At 50.2% G+C, this 20,611-nt stretch overlaps 1 protein-coding gene across 1 annotated transcript in view; it reads right to left on the reverse strand.

The window, feature by feature from the left end:
* The window catches only part of CFAP44 (cilia and flagella associated protein 44), a 256,160-nt gene that overhangs the window by 137,101 nt on the left and 98,448 nt on the right, over window positions 1-20,611 (reverse strand). The window contains exons 24-26 of the mRNA XM_069760527.1: window positions 20,095-20,257; window positions 7,291-7,468; window positions 6,581-7,075 (exon numbers count right to left, since the gene is read on the reverse strand). Coding sequence (XP_069616628.1) covers window positions 6,581-7,075; window positions 7,291-7,468; window positions 20,095-20,257 — 836 coding nt within the window. The remainder of the gene's footprint in view (window positions 1-6,580; window positions 7,076-7,290; window positions 7,469-20,094; window positions 20,258-20,611) is intronic.

Consider the following 20,611-nt stretch of genomic DNA (forward strand, 5'->3'; position numbering starts at 1 on the left):
TCACAGCCAGAGGACGCTGATGACGGAGCTGCAGCGGAACGAGGAGAGGTAAATATCGTGCTGCGCTCCCCCTCCCCGTTATACTCACCTGCTCCTGGCGCGGTGCAGTCCCTGCTTCCCTGGCGCTGCATATTCTTTCTGTACTGAGCGGTCACCGTTACCGCTCATTACAGTACTGAATATGCGGCTCCACCTCTATGGGAGGTGAAGCCGCATATTCATTACTTTAATGATCGGTACCATGTGACCGCTCAGTACAGGAAGAATATACAGCGCTGGAAGAAGCAAGGACTGCAGGGACCGCACCAGGAGCAGGTGAGTATAATTAGATAGCCCCCGATCCCCGTCCCCTGCTGACCCCGGGTATGACTCGAGTATAAGCCGAGAGGGGGAGACTGAAAATCTCGGCTTATACTCGAGTATATACGGTACCCTTTTTTTTTGCACTCCAGAGCTGCAATTACAATTCTGTAGCTTCACTGCTAAAGCCTACCAGCAATCCCTGCTTGCTCAGTGTCTGCGCAGATCTTGCGCTTGCAATTTTTATGCCAGAAATTCTAATTTTTACACCAGGTACAGTCATCTGATTTATGGAAAAAATGACTTCTTCTATTATTGGAGACCAGGAAAGGTGAAAAATGATGTTGTCGACAAACTTGCTGCTTCCAGTAACAAGCAGCAGAACTCTGATTGCAGCTCTAGAGTATAATACCGGTAAGAAAAGTAATGCAAATTTTTTAGAAAGTGACCAACTATTTATATATATAAATATATATAAATATATATTTATATAAGATATATAACTTCTATCTCTCACTTCCTCCTTCGGCCTCACTCAATGGTCTTCTGCAGCCACTCACAAACATGGCCACACACTGGACCTCATCTTCACCCGCCTCTGCTCCCTATCTAACCTCTCTAACTCACCTCTTCCTCTTTCTGACCACAATCTACTCGCATTCTCTTCCCTCTCCACTCCTTGTATACAATCCCCACCCCACAAACTTGCACACCGTTGCAGAAATCTTAAACACTTTGATCTACATTTACTCTCTGAATCCCTCCTCCCTCTCACAGACATAAGTTCCCTACACAATGCGGTTGACGCTGTCGCTCTATATAACACCACAATAGCTGCAGGTTTTGAATCTCTTGCCCCTCTCACACATACCAAAGCTCGCAAAATCAACAGACAGCCCTGGCACACCAGCCTGACCAAAGAACTGAGATGGGCTTCCAGGGCTGCAGAGCAGAGGTGGAAAAGATCCCACTCCAACGAGCACTTCATCGCATTCAAACAGTCCCTCACTACTTTCAAGATCACACTCGCCACAGCTAAACAAACCTACTTCTCATCTCTCATATCCTCCCTGTCTCACAACCCTAAACAGTTATTCAACACCTTCAACTCTCTCCTCGGTCCCCCAGCACCTCCTCCCTCCCCTCTCATCTCAGCTGAAGACTTTGCCTCATTTTTCAAGCAGAAGATTGAGAACACCAGAGACAGTTTTAGTGGACAACCCCCAGAGCACTTCCTCCCAACTACCCAGCCCTCCACCTCCAAAACCAACTTCTCCACCATTACAGAAGATTGACTCTCCACTCTACTCTCAAGATCACATCTCACCACCTGTGCACTTGATCCGATCCCATCCCACCTCATCCCAAACCTCACCACAGTCTTCATCCCAACTCTAACCCATCTCTTCAACCTATCACTAACAACTGGTGTTTTCCCCTCAAGCTTAAAACATGCCTCAATTACACCTATCCTCAAAAAGCCCTCTCTTGACCCATCCTCTGTATCTAGCTAGCGCCCTATATCACTTCTCCCTTATGCCTCAAAACTACTGGAACAACACGTCCATCTTGAACTGTCCTCCCATCTATCTTCCTGCTCCCTCTTTGACCGCTTACAATCTGGCTTCCGGTCAAACCACTCCACTGAAACTGCCCTAACTAAGGTCACCAATGACCTCTTAACTGCCAAGAGCAAGCGACACTACTCTGTCCTCCTCTTCCTCGACCTGTTGGCTGCCTTTGACACAGTGGACCATTCCCTATTACTACAGACCCTCTCATCCCTTGGCATCACAGACTTGGCCCTATCCTGGATCTCATCATACCTAACAGACCGGACATTCAGCGTCTCCCACTCACACACCACCTCCTCACCTCGCCCCCTATCTGTCGGAGTCCCACAAGGTTCAGTCCTTGGGCCCCTGCTCTTCTCCATTTACACCTTTGGCCTGGGACAGCTCATAGAATCTCATGGCTTTCAGTATCACCTCTATGCTGATGACACACAGATCTACATCTCTGGACCAGATATCACCTCCCTACTAACCAGAATCCATCAATGTCTGTCCACTATTTCATCCTTCTCCGCTAGATTTCTAAAACTTAACATGGAGAAAACAGAATTCATTGTCTTTCCCCCATCTCACGCGACCCCCCCAACGAACCTATCCATTACAGCAGTGGTCCCCAACCTTTCTGACCTTGAGAGCCACATTCAGCTAAGAGAGAGGGTCGTGAGCCACATTCAGCACTGAGAGAGGGTCGTGAGCCACATCCAGCTCCCACCCCCTTCAAAGTAGGGTCAACCAAAGCCCCCATTACGGGTATAATGATAACCGAAGCTTTTCCACAGAAATCACTCCAAAGCAGTAGACTGAGATCTAGGGTTTCCCACAATACCCCCATTCAGTATTTTCCCAGCAAGGACTCCCAACACACTGTCACATCCAGCTTTGAGCACCTCCTCTAACATGTAGTACCATCCTCCAGCATACCATACCTAAAACATCTCTAAACCCCAAAAACCAGTAAATGTGCATCCAAATCTGCACTTCTGTGCAGGGCTACTCACAAAATTCACCATTTTGAGATGTGCTCTTCATACCTGTTTGCTAGACCTGGACCTAATGCAACAAGTTGGCAGACAGTCGCGAGCCACAATTCATGGGACCGCGAGCCACATGTGGCTCCCGAGCTACAGGTTGGGGAGCCCTGCATTACAGTAAAAGGCTGCCCACTCTCCCCAGTCCCACAAGCCCGCTGCCTCGGGGTAATCCTTGACCCTGATCTCTCCTTCAAACCACATATCCAAGCCCTTTCCACTTCCCGCTGCCGTCAACTCAAAAATATTTCACGGATCCGTACATTCCTAAACAAAGAATCTGCAAAAACCCTAGTCCATTCCCTCATCATCTCTCGCCTCAACTACTGTAACCTCCTGCTCTGTGGCCTCCCTTCTATACACTCTCGCACCCCTCCAATCTATTCTAAACTCTGCTGCCCGACTAATCCACCTGTCCCCCCGCTATTCCCCGGCCTCTCCCCTCTGTCATTCCCTGCACTGGCTCCCCATTACCCAGAGACTCCAGTACAAAACCCTAACCATGACATACAAAGCCATCCACAACCTGTCTCCTCCATACATCTGTGACCTCGTCTCCCGGTACTTACCTACCCGCAACCTCCGATCCTCACAAGATCTCCTTCTCTACTCCCCTCTTATCTCCTCTTCCCACATTCGTATACAAGATTTCTCTCGCGCATCACCCCTACTCTGGAACTCTCTACCACAACACATCAGACTCTCGCCTACCATCGAAACCTTCAAAAAAAACCTGAAGACCCACCTCTTCCAACAAGCCTACAACCTGCAGTAACCACCGATCGACCAAACCGCTGCATGACCAGCTCTATCCTCACCTACTGTATCCTCAGCCATCCCTTGTAGATTGTGAGCCCTCGCGGGCAGGGTCCTCATTCCTCCTGTACCAGTTATGACTTGTATTGTTCAAGATTATTGTACTTGTTTTTATTATGTATACCCCTCCTCACATGTAAAGCGCCATGGAATAAATGGCGCTATAACAATAAATAATAATAATATAGTAATAAGCAGAACTGTGATTTAATATTGCTAAGTAAAATACTAACTATTTACAGTGGGGAAAAAAAGCATTCAGTCAGCCACCAATTGTGCAAGTTCTCCCACTTACAACGAAGAGAGAGGTCTGTAATTGACATCATAGGTAGACCACAACTATGACAGTCAAAAAGTAGAAAACAAATCCAGAAAATCACCTTGTCTGATTTGGAAGATTTATTTTGCAAATTATGGTGGAAAATAAGTATTTGGTCGCCTAAAAACATGTAAGATTTCTGGCTCTCACAGACCGGTAACTTCTTCTTTAAGAGGCTCCTCTGTCCTCCACTCATTACCTGTAGTAATGGCACCTGTTTAAACTTGTTATCAGTATAAAGACGCCTGTCCACAACCTCAAACAGTCACACTCCAAACTCCACTATGGTGAAAACCAAAGAGCTGTGACAAATATCACAGTGACCCATCATTTTTCTATTTTGTTCATCCGGACCCGGTCAGCATCTATGGCATGTATTTACCTCCTGATGAACCGCAGATTGCGGGGAAACGCGTCGGGGTATATTCGGAACAGATAAGTTTATCTCCCAGTATATTCTCGTATTTACCTCTTTCCACTGTGATATTTGTCATTGTGACATTGTTTTAGCAGATCGTTCTGGGATGCCCCCAGGTGTAGCAGTATCAAGGCCTAGAAGGGCATTCACATGATATATACTATTAGTATGGGAATTTATATGATATGTACTATTATTGTGGAAAGTGCGTTTTTTTGTTGGGAGCAATATCAATGGTTGATCACGGATATTTCTGTTGTTGGATCTTTAATTTTGCTATACAATATCCCTGCTGAATTAAGTCTATTAAGTGTATATATCTAAAATACTCTCTTCATCCCTATTCTGTTTGCATATTGTTTTCCAACCTTGTGGTCAAGGGTTGTGGTAGGGAAGATAGGGATAGACTACGGTGAGTGGGGGCGCCAAATCGCTCCTTAGGGTGCCAACCCCCACAGATAGGTAGGTTATCAGCTAGGCCTATTGCAGGGACTTTGTAGGCAAATTTTGGTCATTTATTTGTGGTATCTAGCCTGTTATATTTACACTGGGTAGGTGATTATTTTAATTATTTATAATAAAATTCAGTTTTATAGGAGTTTATGTTCACAAAGTTTAATTTAATTCCTTAATATATCAATTTTTTGTTCATGATCCACTGATAATCTCCCTCGATCTGGGGCTCCAAGCAAGATTTCACCCCGTGAGGTCAAAATGATCACAAGAACGGTGAGCAAAAATCCCAGAACCACGCGGGGGGACCTAATGAATGACTGGCACAGAGCTGTGACCACCGTAACAAAGGCTTCCATCAGTAACACACTACACCGCCAGGGACTCAGATCCTGCAGTGCCAGACATGTCCCACTGCTTAAGCCAGTACATGTCTGGGCCCGTCTGAAGTTTGTTAGAGAGCATTTGGACTATCCAGAAGAGTATTGGGATAATGTCATATGGTCTGATGAAACCAAAGTAGAACGGTTTGGTAGAAACAAAACTTGTCATGTTTGGACACCATACCTACTGTGAAGCATGGGGGTGGCAACATCATGCTTTGGGGCTGTTTCTGTGCAAAGGGACCAGGACGACTGATCCGTGTACATGAAAGAATGAATGGGGCCATGTATCGTGAGTGAGATTTTGAGTGCAAACCTCATTCCATCAGCAAGGGCATTGAAGATGAAACGTGGATGGGTCTTTCAGCATGATAATGATCCCAAGCACACCGCCAGGGCAACGAAGGAGTGGCTTCGTATGAAGCAAATGAAGTGTCATAAGATCGTACAGAGCAGGAATTTCGGCGCAGGGAAAACGCTACAAGTAGCATTTTCTGCGCCCACTCTGTGCGTCAATATGACGCATGCGTCGTAAAACGCAATACAACGCAATCCGGCGCATGTCCATGCGCCCCTCATGTTAAAGATAGGGGCGCATGACGCATGCGTCGGTATGCGTCGACGACGCTGCGCCCAACACCGCAAATGTGAACGTAGCCTAAGATATACAATGTAAAACCCCAAGCGACTCAATTCTTTATGCAGATGGCACCCGTTGTACCAAATCCTACAAATGTAGCAGCTCTTAATGTAAGCGATGCAGCTTTCTACACCATTTTCTGTGCATTAGAACAGATGTGCTGCTTCAAATACTGCGGCAGAGACTTTTACCACCCAGGCCTCAAAACAAATATATAAGCGGGCGCAGTGGACCCATTTAAAGATGGCGGCTACACAGGTGCAGTAATACTGATGAGACATCCAGCCTACAATCAGGGATTGGCCGCTTGGCATACGAGTGCACAAAAAGATCCAGTCTGTATGCTGCAATGTTCACACACAGGAGATGCAGATCAGGCTCACATAATGACGCCCATACTCTTAGATCCGGCAGGCTGCCCAGTGCTAAAAGGCATCCTGTGTGAACAGAGGCCACTGCGCCCTGTTAGTGCCTTTGTTTTGAGGCCTGGGCAGGTAAGCGTCTCTGCCTTTCTTTGGTGTTTTTTATAGATTTTTGGAGGATTTTCACGTCTTCTTTTTGTGGTTTTGATGATTGCTGCGGCCCCATATTTCGACAGTTGGCCCGTGCTACGCCTGAGGTTTCCTGCGTCCCTCCGCCGGTCTCGTACCTGTTTGATGAGGTTTTCCTGTACGTATACATTCTTGATTTCCGCTCTCTGCGCGGCCTCTTTCTCCAGGTCAGACAGCTCCGTACTTGGTCCGTGACCTCTCTGGGAAGATGCCGCGCGGTGCGATCTCACGGAGCTTGTGGTGGATGGTCTGGAATGTATCTCCGATTGTTTCGCTGCCATTGGCGGTTTTTCTCCAAAACTGCCAAATCCGCCAAAGCCTCCTCCCTCCAGTGTCGGCCGTGCCTGGACCCGGGCCTCTTGCTCCAACTGGAATCTGCGGAGGGTCTCACTGTCGTACTGAAACTTCTTCTCGGGGGTCTCATCGGGTCGCAGTGCTGGGACCCGGGGGATGAGGAGGTGTTTGGAGGGGTCCAGTGATTGCTGGATGAATCTCACTTCTTGGACCAAGCTCCTCATGTTCTCTATGGTTTCTACCTTGAGATCACGGAGCTTCATGATGGAGCGGTTCATGGATGATTTATGCTCATGTATCTATATAAGGAGACACAAGTCAGTGTTATATGGAGCCGACAGAGTGATCCAGCATCTCCTGTACAAGGACCGATAACCGCATACTGACCAGTGATTAATCAATACCACAGCGGTGCTCGGCCTGCATTATAGGCTATGGTTATCAGGAGACGCCTGTGCTCGCCCTCTATACCTTACACACCCCGCGTTATCTGCCTGCGCGGTATCCGGCGTACCATGCTCTCCAGCAGCGCCAGCTCGCTCCTCTTCCGCTCGGCATTTATTCGCAGGTGTTCAGGGACACTATAATCCTTCGCTGTTTTCAGCTTGAAGTCTCCCATGTTCTCTTTGGCATATTTAATGGCCGCAACATCAGCGGGGTCCTCATAGTCCTCGCTGGGCTTAGTCTTGTACCTGGGAATAAATCAGCGGTGTGTGCAGTGATCCTGGATATATAGTACTCAGCGGTGTGTGCGGTGATCCTGGATATATTGTACTCAGCGGTGTGTGCGGTGATCCTGGATATATTGTACTCAGCGGTGTGTGCGGTGATCCTGGATATATAGTACTCAGCGGTGTGTGCGGTGATCCTGGATACATTGTACTCAGCAGTGTGTGCGGTGATCCTGGATACATTGTAGTCAGCGGTGTGTGCGGTGACCTGGATACATTGTAGTCAGCAGTGTGTGCGGTGATCCTGGATATATGGCAGACGCGGTACTGATTAAGGTGCGCGTCTCTGACTGGGGAGCACACAGAGAGCTGCACGTAAAGAATGTCTGTGCCAGATCCCCCCTAGCATCACTCCCCCTTAGTGATGCATTAATTGGAAGACCCCCAGCCGGCCAGTGGGCACTAGAGGGGAGGGGTCCTACGGCCACTCCTACAGGGGTTAAATCCAGGTGTCCGGCCGAGAACTTTCTCTTTCACTCTCGGCAGGACACCTGGAAGCTTTTGTCTGTCCCTGCTGTGATGTCGGACCCCCTTCTTGTTGAGGCCTTGCTGAAGAGAGCGGTGCAGGAAGGTGAGTTCTGGCTTCAGGCCGTTTTCATAGGCAGCAGGGCTCACCTCCCTGGGCCCTCTCCTGACCCCCTGCTCACTGTTCCCTTATCCGGTCCAGAAAATTTGTCCTCCCTCACGCCTGCGTCTCCGGGTCCCCCCCCCCCCTAGGCCTAGGTCACCCCCGCTGCGTGCGAGCACGCCGGCTCCCGACAGGTTGGAGGTCGGAGCTGTACAGAGCCATGTGCGAAGGCTCTCTGCTGCCGGCTGTTCTCCCTCACCCCTCCGCCATCGTGCCCAGCTCACCTCCAATACCTTCGGGAGCACCAGCACCCTGCGGTCCGTCGTTTGGTCCGGCCCCGATCGCTGGACAGGGGCCCCTCTCTGCGCCGCTGTCGGTGCCGGGCCCCTCGGCTGTAGATGGTCTGGGGGCCTCTCGAAGGCGGCGGGGTAGAGCCGGGCGTCGCACCCGTCGGAGGGTGGCCGGCATCTCCTCGCCGGCTCTGGTCCGGACTCCGGTGGGGGCAGAGGGCGGCGATGGGCAGCCGGCGCCGGTGGCTCCGTCCCGGCTGTGCGGGGCTACATCCGGCGGCGCCTGGCGGCGGACGGTGTCGCCCCCTTCCCCGGCCGCTCCGGAGAGGCCGGTGGTGGCGCCGGGTTGCAGGCGATCCGCCCGCTTACCCCGCGCCCCGGAGCGGCTCCAGGTCGGGGAGGGGAGGGCCTCGCCGCCTCGCAGCTGCAGGCGTCTTCCGGAGGACTCGGACACCGCTCGGAGTGCTGGGAGGCTCCGCCCAGCCACTTCCGGTCCCCGCCCAGCCACTTCCGGTCACCGCAGATGAGCGCTGAACACAGCGCTGGCCAGTCCTCGGTTGCCTTCCCTGCGGGCACATATACGCTGCCCGCAGGGGGTAACCTGGGGGCTGGTTTTAACCCCTCACTTTCCCCACAGTGCGCTGATCGGTCGAAATCGACCGATCAGCGTGCTGATTTGTCACCTGGTCTGACCTCCAGCCTACCCCCGGCAGACGCAGCCCTGATGCCTGTACGGGGGTATCAGGGGTCAGGCCGGAGAGGTCACAGGGCGGCTGAAGAGCGCGTTGTTCGGTCCCATGGGACCGAGCAAGGCGCTCAACAGCCGCGCAGCGGGAATCACGGCGACATCGCAGTAAACGCACTAAGCACAAACACATTATCACCTCCCCCCACTGCCCAAAACCTAAATAAAAATTATCCGGTAACCGCCGCCCCGTCAAATCCCAGCAATGGGGAGGAATATGGTTACCTACTGACGCCCCCCCTTCCGATTAGCGTTACAGGACCAGCTACGGCCAATTATCCCCCTCTGTCTACTGATAGAATCCCCCCCATTGCACCGCATAATAACGGCAGATAACTCCCGTCGCCGTTCCCGCCACTCCTCTAAACGCCCCTCCCGTCACCGTCGCAGACGCAGCTCCCATAGGAGCCGCCGCAGATCCCGGGCCACAGGATGGCTGTCATCAGCAACATCCGAGGGGTCCGAGGTGTCGCTAAGTCCGGATAAGAGTCATCCTGCACGTGGCAAGTCCTCTAAATCGTGGGCACCCTCTAGGGCTTTCAGCTGGGGAGAACAATCCCCCGCGGCTTCCAGCCACAACAACCACCACGCAGGGTTCCTCCAGGATCGGTGTACACTCGTCCAGAATCACGCAGCGGTGAGTGTTAGCCAGGGAAGAACAATCCCCCGCGGCTTCCAGCCACGACAACTGCAATGCAGTCGCTGAAGACAGAGCCATTAATCCGCCACTATGTGGTAGTAATCGGGCTCCAACGCACGATATTCAGTGCATCGGCCAGCACATCGGCCAATCCCTCGCTGTAGCGGGAGCCAGAGTTTCCCCGTCCTGCGACATCCCCCCGTCAACATCTGCGGGGGTTCCTCCAGGATCGGTGTACACTCGTCCAGAATCACGCAGCGGTGAGTGTTCCAAGGGTAGCGAACCAGCCAGGGAAGAACAATCCCCCGCGGCTACCAGCCACGACAACTGCAATGCAGTCGCTGAAGACAGAGCCATTAATCCGCCACTATGTGGTAGTAATCGGGCTCCAACGCACGATATTCAGTGCATCGGCCAGCACATCGACCAATCCCTCGCTGTAGCGGGAGCCAGAGTTTCCCCGTCCTGCGACATCCCCCCGTCAACATCTGCGGGGGTTCCTCCAGGATCGGAGCACACTCGTCCAGAGTCACACAGCGCACAGCGCAAGGGTAACGAGGAAATCTTATGTTACAGGGTTAACATAAAGGAAATGGAGCTAACTTCAGCGGTAAAGGAGTTACGCCTACAACTATCACATCCAAACGGATAAGTGGTGAACAAAGATCTGGATCAAAAATAGCTTTAACTATAGATCAGGAAATTAGTCAGAAAATCAGGAGCAACAATTATATTGACATATGGTCGCTGTTATCAGCGGACCAACAAACGGTGGATAAAGCTAACGATAGGGTTTTCGATAGGGGGAGATCAAAAATCGGATTAACCATGAATAATCGGCTCCAGGCCTTCGTAGTATTGGGCTGTATTAAGGGTGGCCCCCTGGCTAAAGCTTTACCCCAATAAGGAAGCGGCTCAGCAACTGCAATCAGGCTTCTCCGACGGGTTCTTTATTCCCTTTAGGCTAACAAGAACGCCAACCCTATCCGATAACCTAAAATCGGCTCGCGAATTCCCAAAATTCTTAGACAAAAATTGGGAAGGAGGTAGAATTGGGTAGAATAGCAGGCCCCTTTAAGTCGCTCCCCTTCAAAAACATTACAATTTCTCCGTTAGGCATCATACCAAAAAAGGAACCCGGTAAATACCGTTTAATCCATCATTTTCACCCAAAGGGCGATTCGGTTAACGATGCTATTTCCCCAGAAAAAGCTTCTGTCTCGTATGTGTCTTTCGATACAGCGGTAGAACTAGTCCGGGCAGCCGGACCAGGCGCCCTGCTAGCCAAATACGACATTGAATCGGCATTCCGTTTGCTACCCATGCACCCGAATGTTTCCACCTTCTGGGCTGCAAAGTGGACCAACACTATTACTTCGACATGTGCCTCCCGATGGGATGTTCCATCTCATGTCACTATTTCGAGCTGTTCAGCACCTTCCTAGATTGGGTAGTTCAGTACGAAACGGGCAGTAAATCCCTAATTCACTACCTCGACGATTTCCTGTTCGTCGGCCCCAGTGATTTTAATCTCTGCTCCGATTTACAAGAAAAATTCAAATCTATCTCACTCAAATTCGGCGTGCCATTGTCACCAAAAAAAAAAAAAAAAAAAAAAAAAAAAAAAAAAAGAGGGTCCATGTAATGTATTGCCCTTCTTGGGCATCGAAATAGATACCAACATGATGGTGTTCCGCTTACCAGAGGATAGAATACAAAAAACCCAACAAATGTCGAAAGGCTTCCGCGAAGTTAAGAAGGTAACCCTACAGCAAATGCAGGCGTTATGGGGTTTACTGACGTTCGCCTGCCGCGTAATGCCGGCCGGCAGAGCATTCTCACGCAGACTATCTTTGGCAACAAAAGGCGCTTCTCAGCACGGCCATAGAATTAGGCTCACTCGTTCGCTAAAAGCAGATCTGCTGGTATGGCAGACGTTCCTACAATCGTACAACGGTCACACGTGCGTCATGGTTAGAGAGATCACAAGCAAAGAATTAGGGCTGACATTAGGGTGGAACAAAACAGAGGGTTTTGCAACAATCTATAAAAAACAATGGTGCCATTCTGGTTGGCCAGAGAATTGGACGACAACAAAGTGGGGGCAAGACCCGGCCCTATGGGAATTGTTTGCGGTAGTAGCAGCGTTGGAGATATGGGCCGATCAGTTGAGAAACATGAACATTCGTTTCCAAACTAAAAATACGAAAACAGCGAAGAGTTTAAATCACATGTCTTCTTCATCCTTGCCCATACTCGCTCTCTTGCGCCGGCTAGCGATGATATGCCTTGAAAACAATATTTGGTGTAGAGCCACCGTGGTGGCGGAAGTAGATGATAATATCATTAACCCATTGTTGTTTTCCAATTGGCAGGCTTTCAGAATCCAGCAGCCCAACGCGCAACCCCTGGGTATCCTGTGTCCACTGTCCCTGTGGGATACAGTGGACAATCATTGATGCCCTTAATCCGGGCCTAGCAGGTGTATGGTAAGGCTTGGGAGGAGTGGCGCTCACTAATTCAGCCAGTTCAGCTGATGGCTGAGTGGTTAAGCTCTTTCACTGAAGAGTGGGAAACATGGTTTCTATCCCCAGTAAAAGTAAATTTCTTCTTTATTTATTGGTAGGCCAGTCGACGAATGCGACGGAGCACGAAGCGCGGTTACAAGCGAATTTTTATTACGGAAATTATCGGGGCTAGCATTTTTCTTTCATCTATTAGGGATGGGTAGACGTAACTAAGTCCTTCTGCATAAGACAAGCCATAAAAGGTGGGAAAAGGCTTCAGCCAAGCCAGGAATGTCGCCGCCCCATTTCACTGAGACTATTGCAGGAACTGATTGCTGCGTCGGAAGGAGGCCTAATTAATGAGGGCATAGTTATATGCAGCGACGCCCTGCGCATCAGGGTTCGAAAGTCCAAATGCTATCCCACCGGTAGGGGCACATGGGTCCTAGTTAACTCTACAGATGGCCCAGCTTGTCCGCTAAAAATGGTTAGAAGATACGCCGGGATAAGACACGCTGGTAGAATTTTTCTTCACTCATAAAGACATGTCCCCTCTGACCAAGTACCAATTCCAGGCAATGTTCAAGCTATGCTTGGGAAAAACCGGCGCTAATCCAAAGGAGTACGGAACACATTCGTTCCGCATAGGGGCGGCCACAGCGGCAGCTAAGGCAGGAGTGTCAGAGGCCGAGGCGCAGAGAATGGGTCGCTGGAAGTCCGCATACTTCGCCAGATACATAAGACCCGACTTGCTTAATTAACATGTGTTGTCTCTTACAGGGGTTGAAGTTTGGGTTGTAGGAGATTCCTACGTTTACTGGGCCAAGGAGAGGGCCAAACTGCGGCCAGGAGGAACAAATCTTTACCTCCCGGGCATAAAAGTTAAATGGAGGGGTGTCAGAGGCCTCCAGTGGAAACAGGTGTTCAAGGAGATGGTTGGCATAGCAAGGAGGGCGGAAAGCCCTGTGGTAATGGTGGTACACACGGGTGGCAATGACCTTGGCAAACAAAAGGTGGCCGAATTGAACAAATGGTTGACAACGGATATGGATACAAAAGGTGGCCGAATTGTACAAATGGGTGACAACGGATATGGATTGGTTCAGCTGTCTTTACAGGAACATGATCCTGGTGTGGTCGGATATAACACCACGGGCCGTCTGGCGAAGAGCAAGAGATAAAAGAGCCATAGAACGGACAAGGGGTAAATTCAATGCTCGGATTGGAAAATATGTGAGAGGAAGAGGCGGTATCGTGATCCGTCACCTCCCGTTACAAGGGGATAACACGCCACAACTAAGGCCGGACGGAGTACACCTAACGGACATTGGCCTCGATATTTTTCTGTCTGGTTTACAGGATGGGGTTGAACAGGCCCTAACATCGAGGGGTGGGGTCGGAGTCCCGCGTAGATAATACACGGGATCCTCCGTGGCGGAAAAAGCGGAGGAGGGCAAAGGTCGTAACCGCTCGTTGGGCCAATTCCCCTGTCGATCACGGACAGGAGCTCGGCGCGAGCCGCTCGTTACGATATGTAATTGCCCTTTCTCCGATTATTTAATTAATAAACTGTGACCGACCTGTTCAACCCACCTAGGACTGTGTGTGTTTGATTACGGGATTGATGGGAGGGGGGAAGGCACTGGTTACGACACCCAGGTCTCCACAGTCTGGCAGACGCGGTACTGATTAAGGTGCGCGTCTCTGACTGGGGAGCACACAGAGAGCTGCACGTAAAGAATGTCTGTGCCAGATCCCCCCTAGCATCACTCCCCCTTAGTGATGCATTAATTGGAAGACCCCCAGCCGGCCAGTGGGCACTAGAGGGGAGGGGTCCTACGGCCACTCCTACAGGGGTTAAATCCAGGTGTCCGGCCGAGAACTTTCTCTTTCACTCTCGGCAGGACACCTGGAAGCTTTTGTCCCACCCACCCTCCCTTTTAAAGGCTAATTATGATACTAACCCGCAGGAGAATGTAAATGTGTGAATTATGTTGTAAGTTTAAAAAAAAAAAAAAAAAATTATTACGTATGTTGATAGAACTAAACCCTGGTAACCTTTATTAAGTCACAGCGGAAAAAGCGGAGGAGGGCAAAGGTCGTAACCGCTCGTTGGGCCAATTCCCCTGTCGATCACGGACAGGAGCTCGGCGCGAGCCGCTCGTTACGATATGTAATTGCCCTTTCTCCGATTATTTAATTAATAAACTGTGACCGACCTGTTCAACCCACCTAGGACTGTGTGTGTTTGATTACGGGATTGATGGGAGGGGGGAAGGCACTGGTTACGACACCCAGGTCTCCACAGTCTTGTAGTCAGCGGTGTGTGCGGTGATCCTGGATACATTGTACTCAGCAGTGTGTGCGGTGATCCTGGATACATTGTACTCAGCAGTGTGTGCGGTGATCCTGGATACATTGTAGTCAGCGGTGTGTGCGGTGATCCTGGATACATTGTAGTCAGCGGTGTGTGCGGTGATCCTGGATATATTGTAGTCAGCAGTGTGTGCGGTGATCCTGGATACATTGTACTCAGCGGTGTGTGCGGTGATCCTGGATATATTGTAGTCAGCGGTGTGTGCGGTGATCCTGGATACATTGTACTCAGCGGTGTGTGCGGTGATCCTGGATATATTGTAGTCAGCGGTGTGTGCGGTGATCCTGGATATATTGTAGTCAGCGGTGTGTGCGGTGATCCTGGATACATTGTACTCAGCGGTGTGTGCGGTGATCCTGGATATATTGTAGTCAGCGGTGTGTGTGGTGATCCTGGATATATTGTAGTCAGCAGTGTGTGCGGTGATCCTGGATATATTGTAGTCAGCGGTGTGTGCGGTGATCCTGGATATATTGTAGTCAGCGGTGTGTGCGGTGATCCTGGATACATTGTAGTCAGCAGTGTGTGCGGTGATCCTGGATATATAGTACTCAGCGGTGTGTGCGGTGATCCTGGATATATTGTACTCAGCGGTGTGTGCGGTGATCCTGGATATATTGTACTCAGCGGTGTGTGCGGTGATCCTGGATATATTGTACTCAGCGGTGTGTGCGGTGATCCTGGATATATAGTACTCAGCGGTGTGTGCGGTGATCCTGGATACATTGTACTCAGCAGTGTGTGCGGTGATCCTGGATATATTGTAGTCAGCGGTGTGTGCGGTGATCCTGGATACATTGTACTCAGCAGTGTGTGCGGTGATCCTGGATATATTGTACTCAGCGGTGTGTGCGGTGATCCTGGATATATTGTACTCAGCAGTGTGTGCGGTGATCCTGGATATATTGTAGTCAGCGGTGTGTGCGGTGATCCTGGATACATTGTACTCAGCAGTGTGTGCGGTGATCCTGGATATATTGTACTCAGCGGTGTGTGCGGTGATCCTGGATATATTGTACTCAGCGGTGTGTGCGGTGATCCTGGATACATTGTACTCAGCAGTGTGTGCGGTGATCCTGGATATATTGTACTCAGCGGTGTGTGCGGTGATCCTAGATACATTGTAGTCAGCGGTGTGTGCGGTGATCCTGGATATATTGTACTCAGCGGTGTGTGCGGTGATCCTGGATATATTGTACTCAGCGGTGTGTGCGGTGATCCTGGATATATTGTAGTCAGCAGTGTGTGCGGTGATCCTGGATATATTGTACTCAGCGGTGTGTGCGGTGATCCTGGATATATTGTACTCAGCGGTGTGTGCGGTGATCCTGGATATATTGTACTCAGCGGTGTGTGCGGTGATCCTGGATACATTGTAGTCAGCGGTGTGTGCGGTGATCCTGGATATATTGTAGTCAGCAGTGTGTGCGGTGATCCTGGATATATTGTACTCAGCAGTGTGTGCGGTGATCCTGGATACATTGTAGTCAGCGGTGTGTGCGGTGATCCTGGATACATTGTAGTCAGCGGTGTGTGCGGTGATCCTGGATATATTGTACTCAGCGGTGTGTGCGGTGATCCTGGATACATTGTAGTCAGCGGTGTGTGCGGTGATCCTGGATATATTGTACTCAGCGGTGTGTGCGGTGATCCTGGATATATTGTACTCAGCAGTGTGTGCGGTGATCCTGGATATATTGTAGTCAGCGGTGTGTGCGGTGATCCTGGATATATTGTAGTCAGCAGTGTGTGCGGTGATCCTGGATATATTGTACTCAGCGGTGTGTGCGGTGATCCTGGATATATTGTAGTCAGCGGTGTGTGCGGTGATCCTGGATATATTGTAGTCAGCGGTGTGTGCGGTGATCCTGGATATATTGTACTCAGCGGTGTGTGCGGTGATCCTGGATATATTGTACTCAGCGGTGTGTGCGGTGATCCTGGATACATTGTAGTCAGCGGTGTGTGCGGTGATCCTGGATATATTGTAGTCAGCAGTGTGTGCGGTGATCCTGGATATATTGTAGTCAGCGGTGTGTGCGGTGATCCTGGATATATTGTAGTCAGCAGTGTGTGCGGTGATCCTGGATACATTGTACTCAGCAGTGTGTGCGGTGATCCTGGATATATTGTACTCAGCAGTGTGTGCGGTGATCCTGGATATATTGTACTCAGCGGTGTGTGCGGTGATCCTGGATATATTGTAGTCAGCGGTGTGTGCGGTGATCCTGGATATATTGTAGTCAGCAGTGTGTACGGTGATCCTGGATATATTGTACTCAGCGGTGTGTGCGGTGATCCTGGATATATTGTACTCAGCGGTGTGTGCAGTGATCCTGGATACATTGTACTCAGCAGTGTGTGCGGTGATCCTGGATATATTGTAGTCAGCGGTGTGTGCGGTGATCCTGGATATATTGTAGTCAGCGGTGTTTGCGGTGATCCTGGATATATTGTACTCAGCAGTGTGTGCGGTGATCCTGGATACATTGTACTCAGCGGTGTGTGCGGTGATCCTGGATATATTGTAGTCAGCGGTGTGTGCGGTGATCCTGGATATATTGTACTCAGCAGTGTGTGCGGTGATCCTGGATATATTGTAGTCAGCAGTGTGTGCGGTGATCCTGGATACATTGTACTCAGCAGTGTGTGCGGTGATCCTGGATACATTGTACTCAGCAGTGTGTGCGGTGATCCTGGATATATTGTAGTCAGCGGTGTGTGCGGTGATCCTGGATACATTGTACTCAGCAGTGTGTGCGGTGATCCTGGATACATTGTAGTCAGCGGTGTGTGCGGTGATCCTGGATATATTGTAGTCAGCAGTGTGTGCGGTGATCCTGGATATATTGTACTCAGCAGTGTGTGCGGTGATCCTGGATATATTGTAGTCAGCGGTGTGTGCGGTGATCCTGGATATATTGTAGTCAGCAGTGTGTGCGGTGATCCTGGATATATTGTACTCAGCGGTGTGTGCAGTGATCCTGGATACATTGTACTCAGCAGTGTGTGCGGTGATCCTGGATATATTGTAGTCAGCGGTGTTTGCGGTGATCCTGGATATATTGTAGTCAGCGGTGTGTGCGGTGATCCTGGATATATTGTACTCAGCGGTGTGTGCGGTGATCCTGGATATATTGTAGTCAGCGTTGTGTGCGGTGATGATGATCCTGGATATATTGTACTCAGCAGTGTGTGCGGTGATCCTGGATATATTGTACTCAGCGGTGTGTGCGGTGATCCTGGATATATTGTAGTCAGCGGTGTGTGCGGTGATCCTGGATACATTGTACTCAGCGGTGTTTGCGGTGATCCTGGATATATTGTACTCAGCGGTGTGTGCGGTGATCCTGGATATATTGTAGTCAGCAGTGTGTGCGGTGATCCTGGATACATTGTAGTCAGCGGTGTGTGCGGTGATCCTGGATATATTGTACTCAGCGGTGTGTGCGGTGATCCTGGATATATTGTACTCAGCGGTGTGTGTGGTGATCCTGGATATATTGTACTCAGCGGTGTGTGCGGTGATCCTGGATATATTGTACTCAGCGGTGTTTGCGGTGATCCTGGATATATTGTACTCAGCGGTGTGTGCGGTGATCCTGGATACATTGTACTCAGCAGTGTGTACGGTGATCCTGGATACATTGTACTCAGCGGTGTTTGCGGTGATCCTGGATATATTGTACTCAGCGGTGTGTGCGGTGATCCTGGATATATTGTACTCAGCGGTGTGTGCGGTGATCCTGGATATATTGTAGTCAGCGGTGAGTGCGGTGATCCTGGATACATTGTAGTCAGCGGTGTGTGCGGTGATCCTGGATATATTGTACTCAGCGGTGTGTGCGGTGATCCTGGATACATTGTAGTCAGCGGTGTGTGCGGTGATCCTGGATACATTGTAGTCAGCGGTGTGTGCGGTGATCCTGGATACATTGTAGTCAGCGGTGAGTGCGGTGATCCTGGATACATTGTAGTCAGCGGTGTGTGCGGTGATCCTGGATATATTGTAGTCAGCAGTGTGTGCGGTGATCCTGGATACATTGTAGTCAGCGGTGTGTGCGGTGATCCTGGATATATTGTACTCAGCGGTGTGTGCAGTGATCCTGGATACATTGTACTCAGCAGTGTGTGCGGTGATCCTGGATATATTGTAGTCAGCGGTGTGTGCGGTGATCCTGGATATATTGTAGTCAGCGGTGTGTGCGGTGATCCTGGATATATTGTAGTCAGCGGTGTGTGCGGTGATCCTGGATATATTGTAGTCAGCAGTGTGTGCGGTGATCCTGGATACATTGTAGTCAGCGGTGTGTGCGGTGATCCTGGATACATTGTACTCAGCGGTGTGTGTGGTGATCCTGGATACATTGTACTCAGCAGTGTGTGCGGTGATCCTGGATACATTGTAGTCAGCGGTGTGTGCGGTGATCCTGGATATATTGTACTCAGCAGTGTGTGCGGTGATCCTGGATATATTGTAGTCAGCGGTGTGTGCGGTGATCCTGGATATATTGTAGTCAGCGGTGTGTGCGGTGATCCTGGATCTATTGTAGTCAGCGGTGTGTGCGGTGATCCTGGATACATTGTAGTCAGCGGTGTGTGCGGTGATCCTGGATATATTGTAGTCAGCGGTGTGTGCGGTGATCCTGGATATATTGTAGTCAGCGGTGTGTGCGGTGATCCTGGATACATTGTACTCAGCGGTGTGTGCGGAGATCCTGGATATATTGTACTCAGCGGTGTGTGCGGTGATCCTGGATATATTGTACTCAGCGGTGTTTGCGGTGATCCTGGATACATTGTAGTCAGCGGTGTGTGCGGTGATCCTGGATATATTGTACTCAGCGGTGTGTGCGGTGATCCTGGATATATTGTACTCAGCCGTGTGTGCGGTGATCCTGGATATATTGTAGTCAGCGGTGTGTGCGGTGATCCTGGATATATTGTACTCAGCGGTGTGTGCGGTGATCCTGGATATATTGTAGTCAGCGGTGTGTGCGGTGATCCTGGATATATTGTAGTCAGCGGTGTGTGCGGTGATCCTGGATACATTGTAGTCAGCGGTGTGTGCGGTGATCCTGGATACATTGTAGTCAGCGGTGTGTGCGGTGATCCTGGATATATTGTACTCAGCGGTGTGTGCGGTGATCCTGGATATATTGTAGTCAGCGGTGTGTGCGGTGATCCTGGATACATTGTACTCAGCGGTGTGTGCGGTGATCCTGGATACATTGTAGTCAGCGGTGTGTGCGGTGATCCTGGATATATTGTAGTCAGCGGTGTGTGCGGTGATCCTGGATATATTGTACTCAGCGGTGTGTGCGGTGATCCTGGATATATTGTAGTCAGCGGTGTGTGCGGTGATCCTGGATATATTGTAGTCAGCGGTGTGTGCGGTGATCCTGGATACATTGTAGTCAGCGGTGTGCGGTGATCTTGGATTTTAGCTTTATAACTTACAGGTCATCCCATTCCTGTTTTCTCTGTGAGATTTTGGATTTGGCCTTCTCGGCTTTCTCGATGATTTTCCGGACTCTTTCCACGCCTCGCTCCTGACGTCTTCCCACCCATTGCTGTGTTTGCTTCTGGATCCCCGCACTAAGGTCAACTCCTCCTGTAGTGGCTGCAAAAAGATGCAACACATGGAAAGATGTGATCCGTGGTCGAGGAGCGTCCCGCACCGTAAGTACAGCGACAAGAATGGGCTCGGCACGGAAATTCTGATGCAATCAATCTACATAGACGTTTGGGCCCATACAGCGGGGTCTTCATCAGACGGACCACCAAAGAAAGATGCCGAGAAGTCGCTTCTGAGAGCAGCACTAGTGAAAGATGCAGAATGCGCTTCTGTCCCAAGACACAGATTACTGTAGATCTACAAAGTGTCCAATTACTGCAAGTAATCTCCTCTATGATCACTTACCTAACACCAGATCACCCCAGTAATCTCCTCTATGGTCAGGTGCCTAACACCAGA

The sequence above is a fragment of the Ranitomeya imitator genome, chromosome 3 (genome assembly GCF_032444005.1).
Source record: "Ranitomeya imitator isolate aRanImi1 chromosome 3, aRanImi1.pri, whole genome shotgun sequence".
Taxonomy (NCBI): domain Eukaryota; kingdom Metazoa; phylum Chordata; class Amphibia; order Anura; family Dendrobatidae; genus Ranitomeya; species Ranitomeya imitator.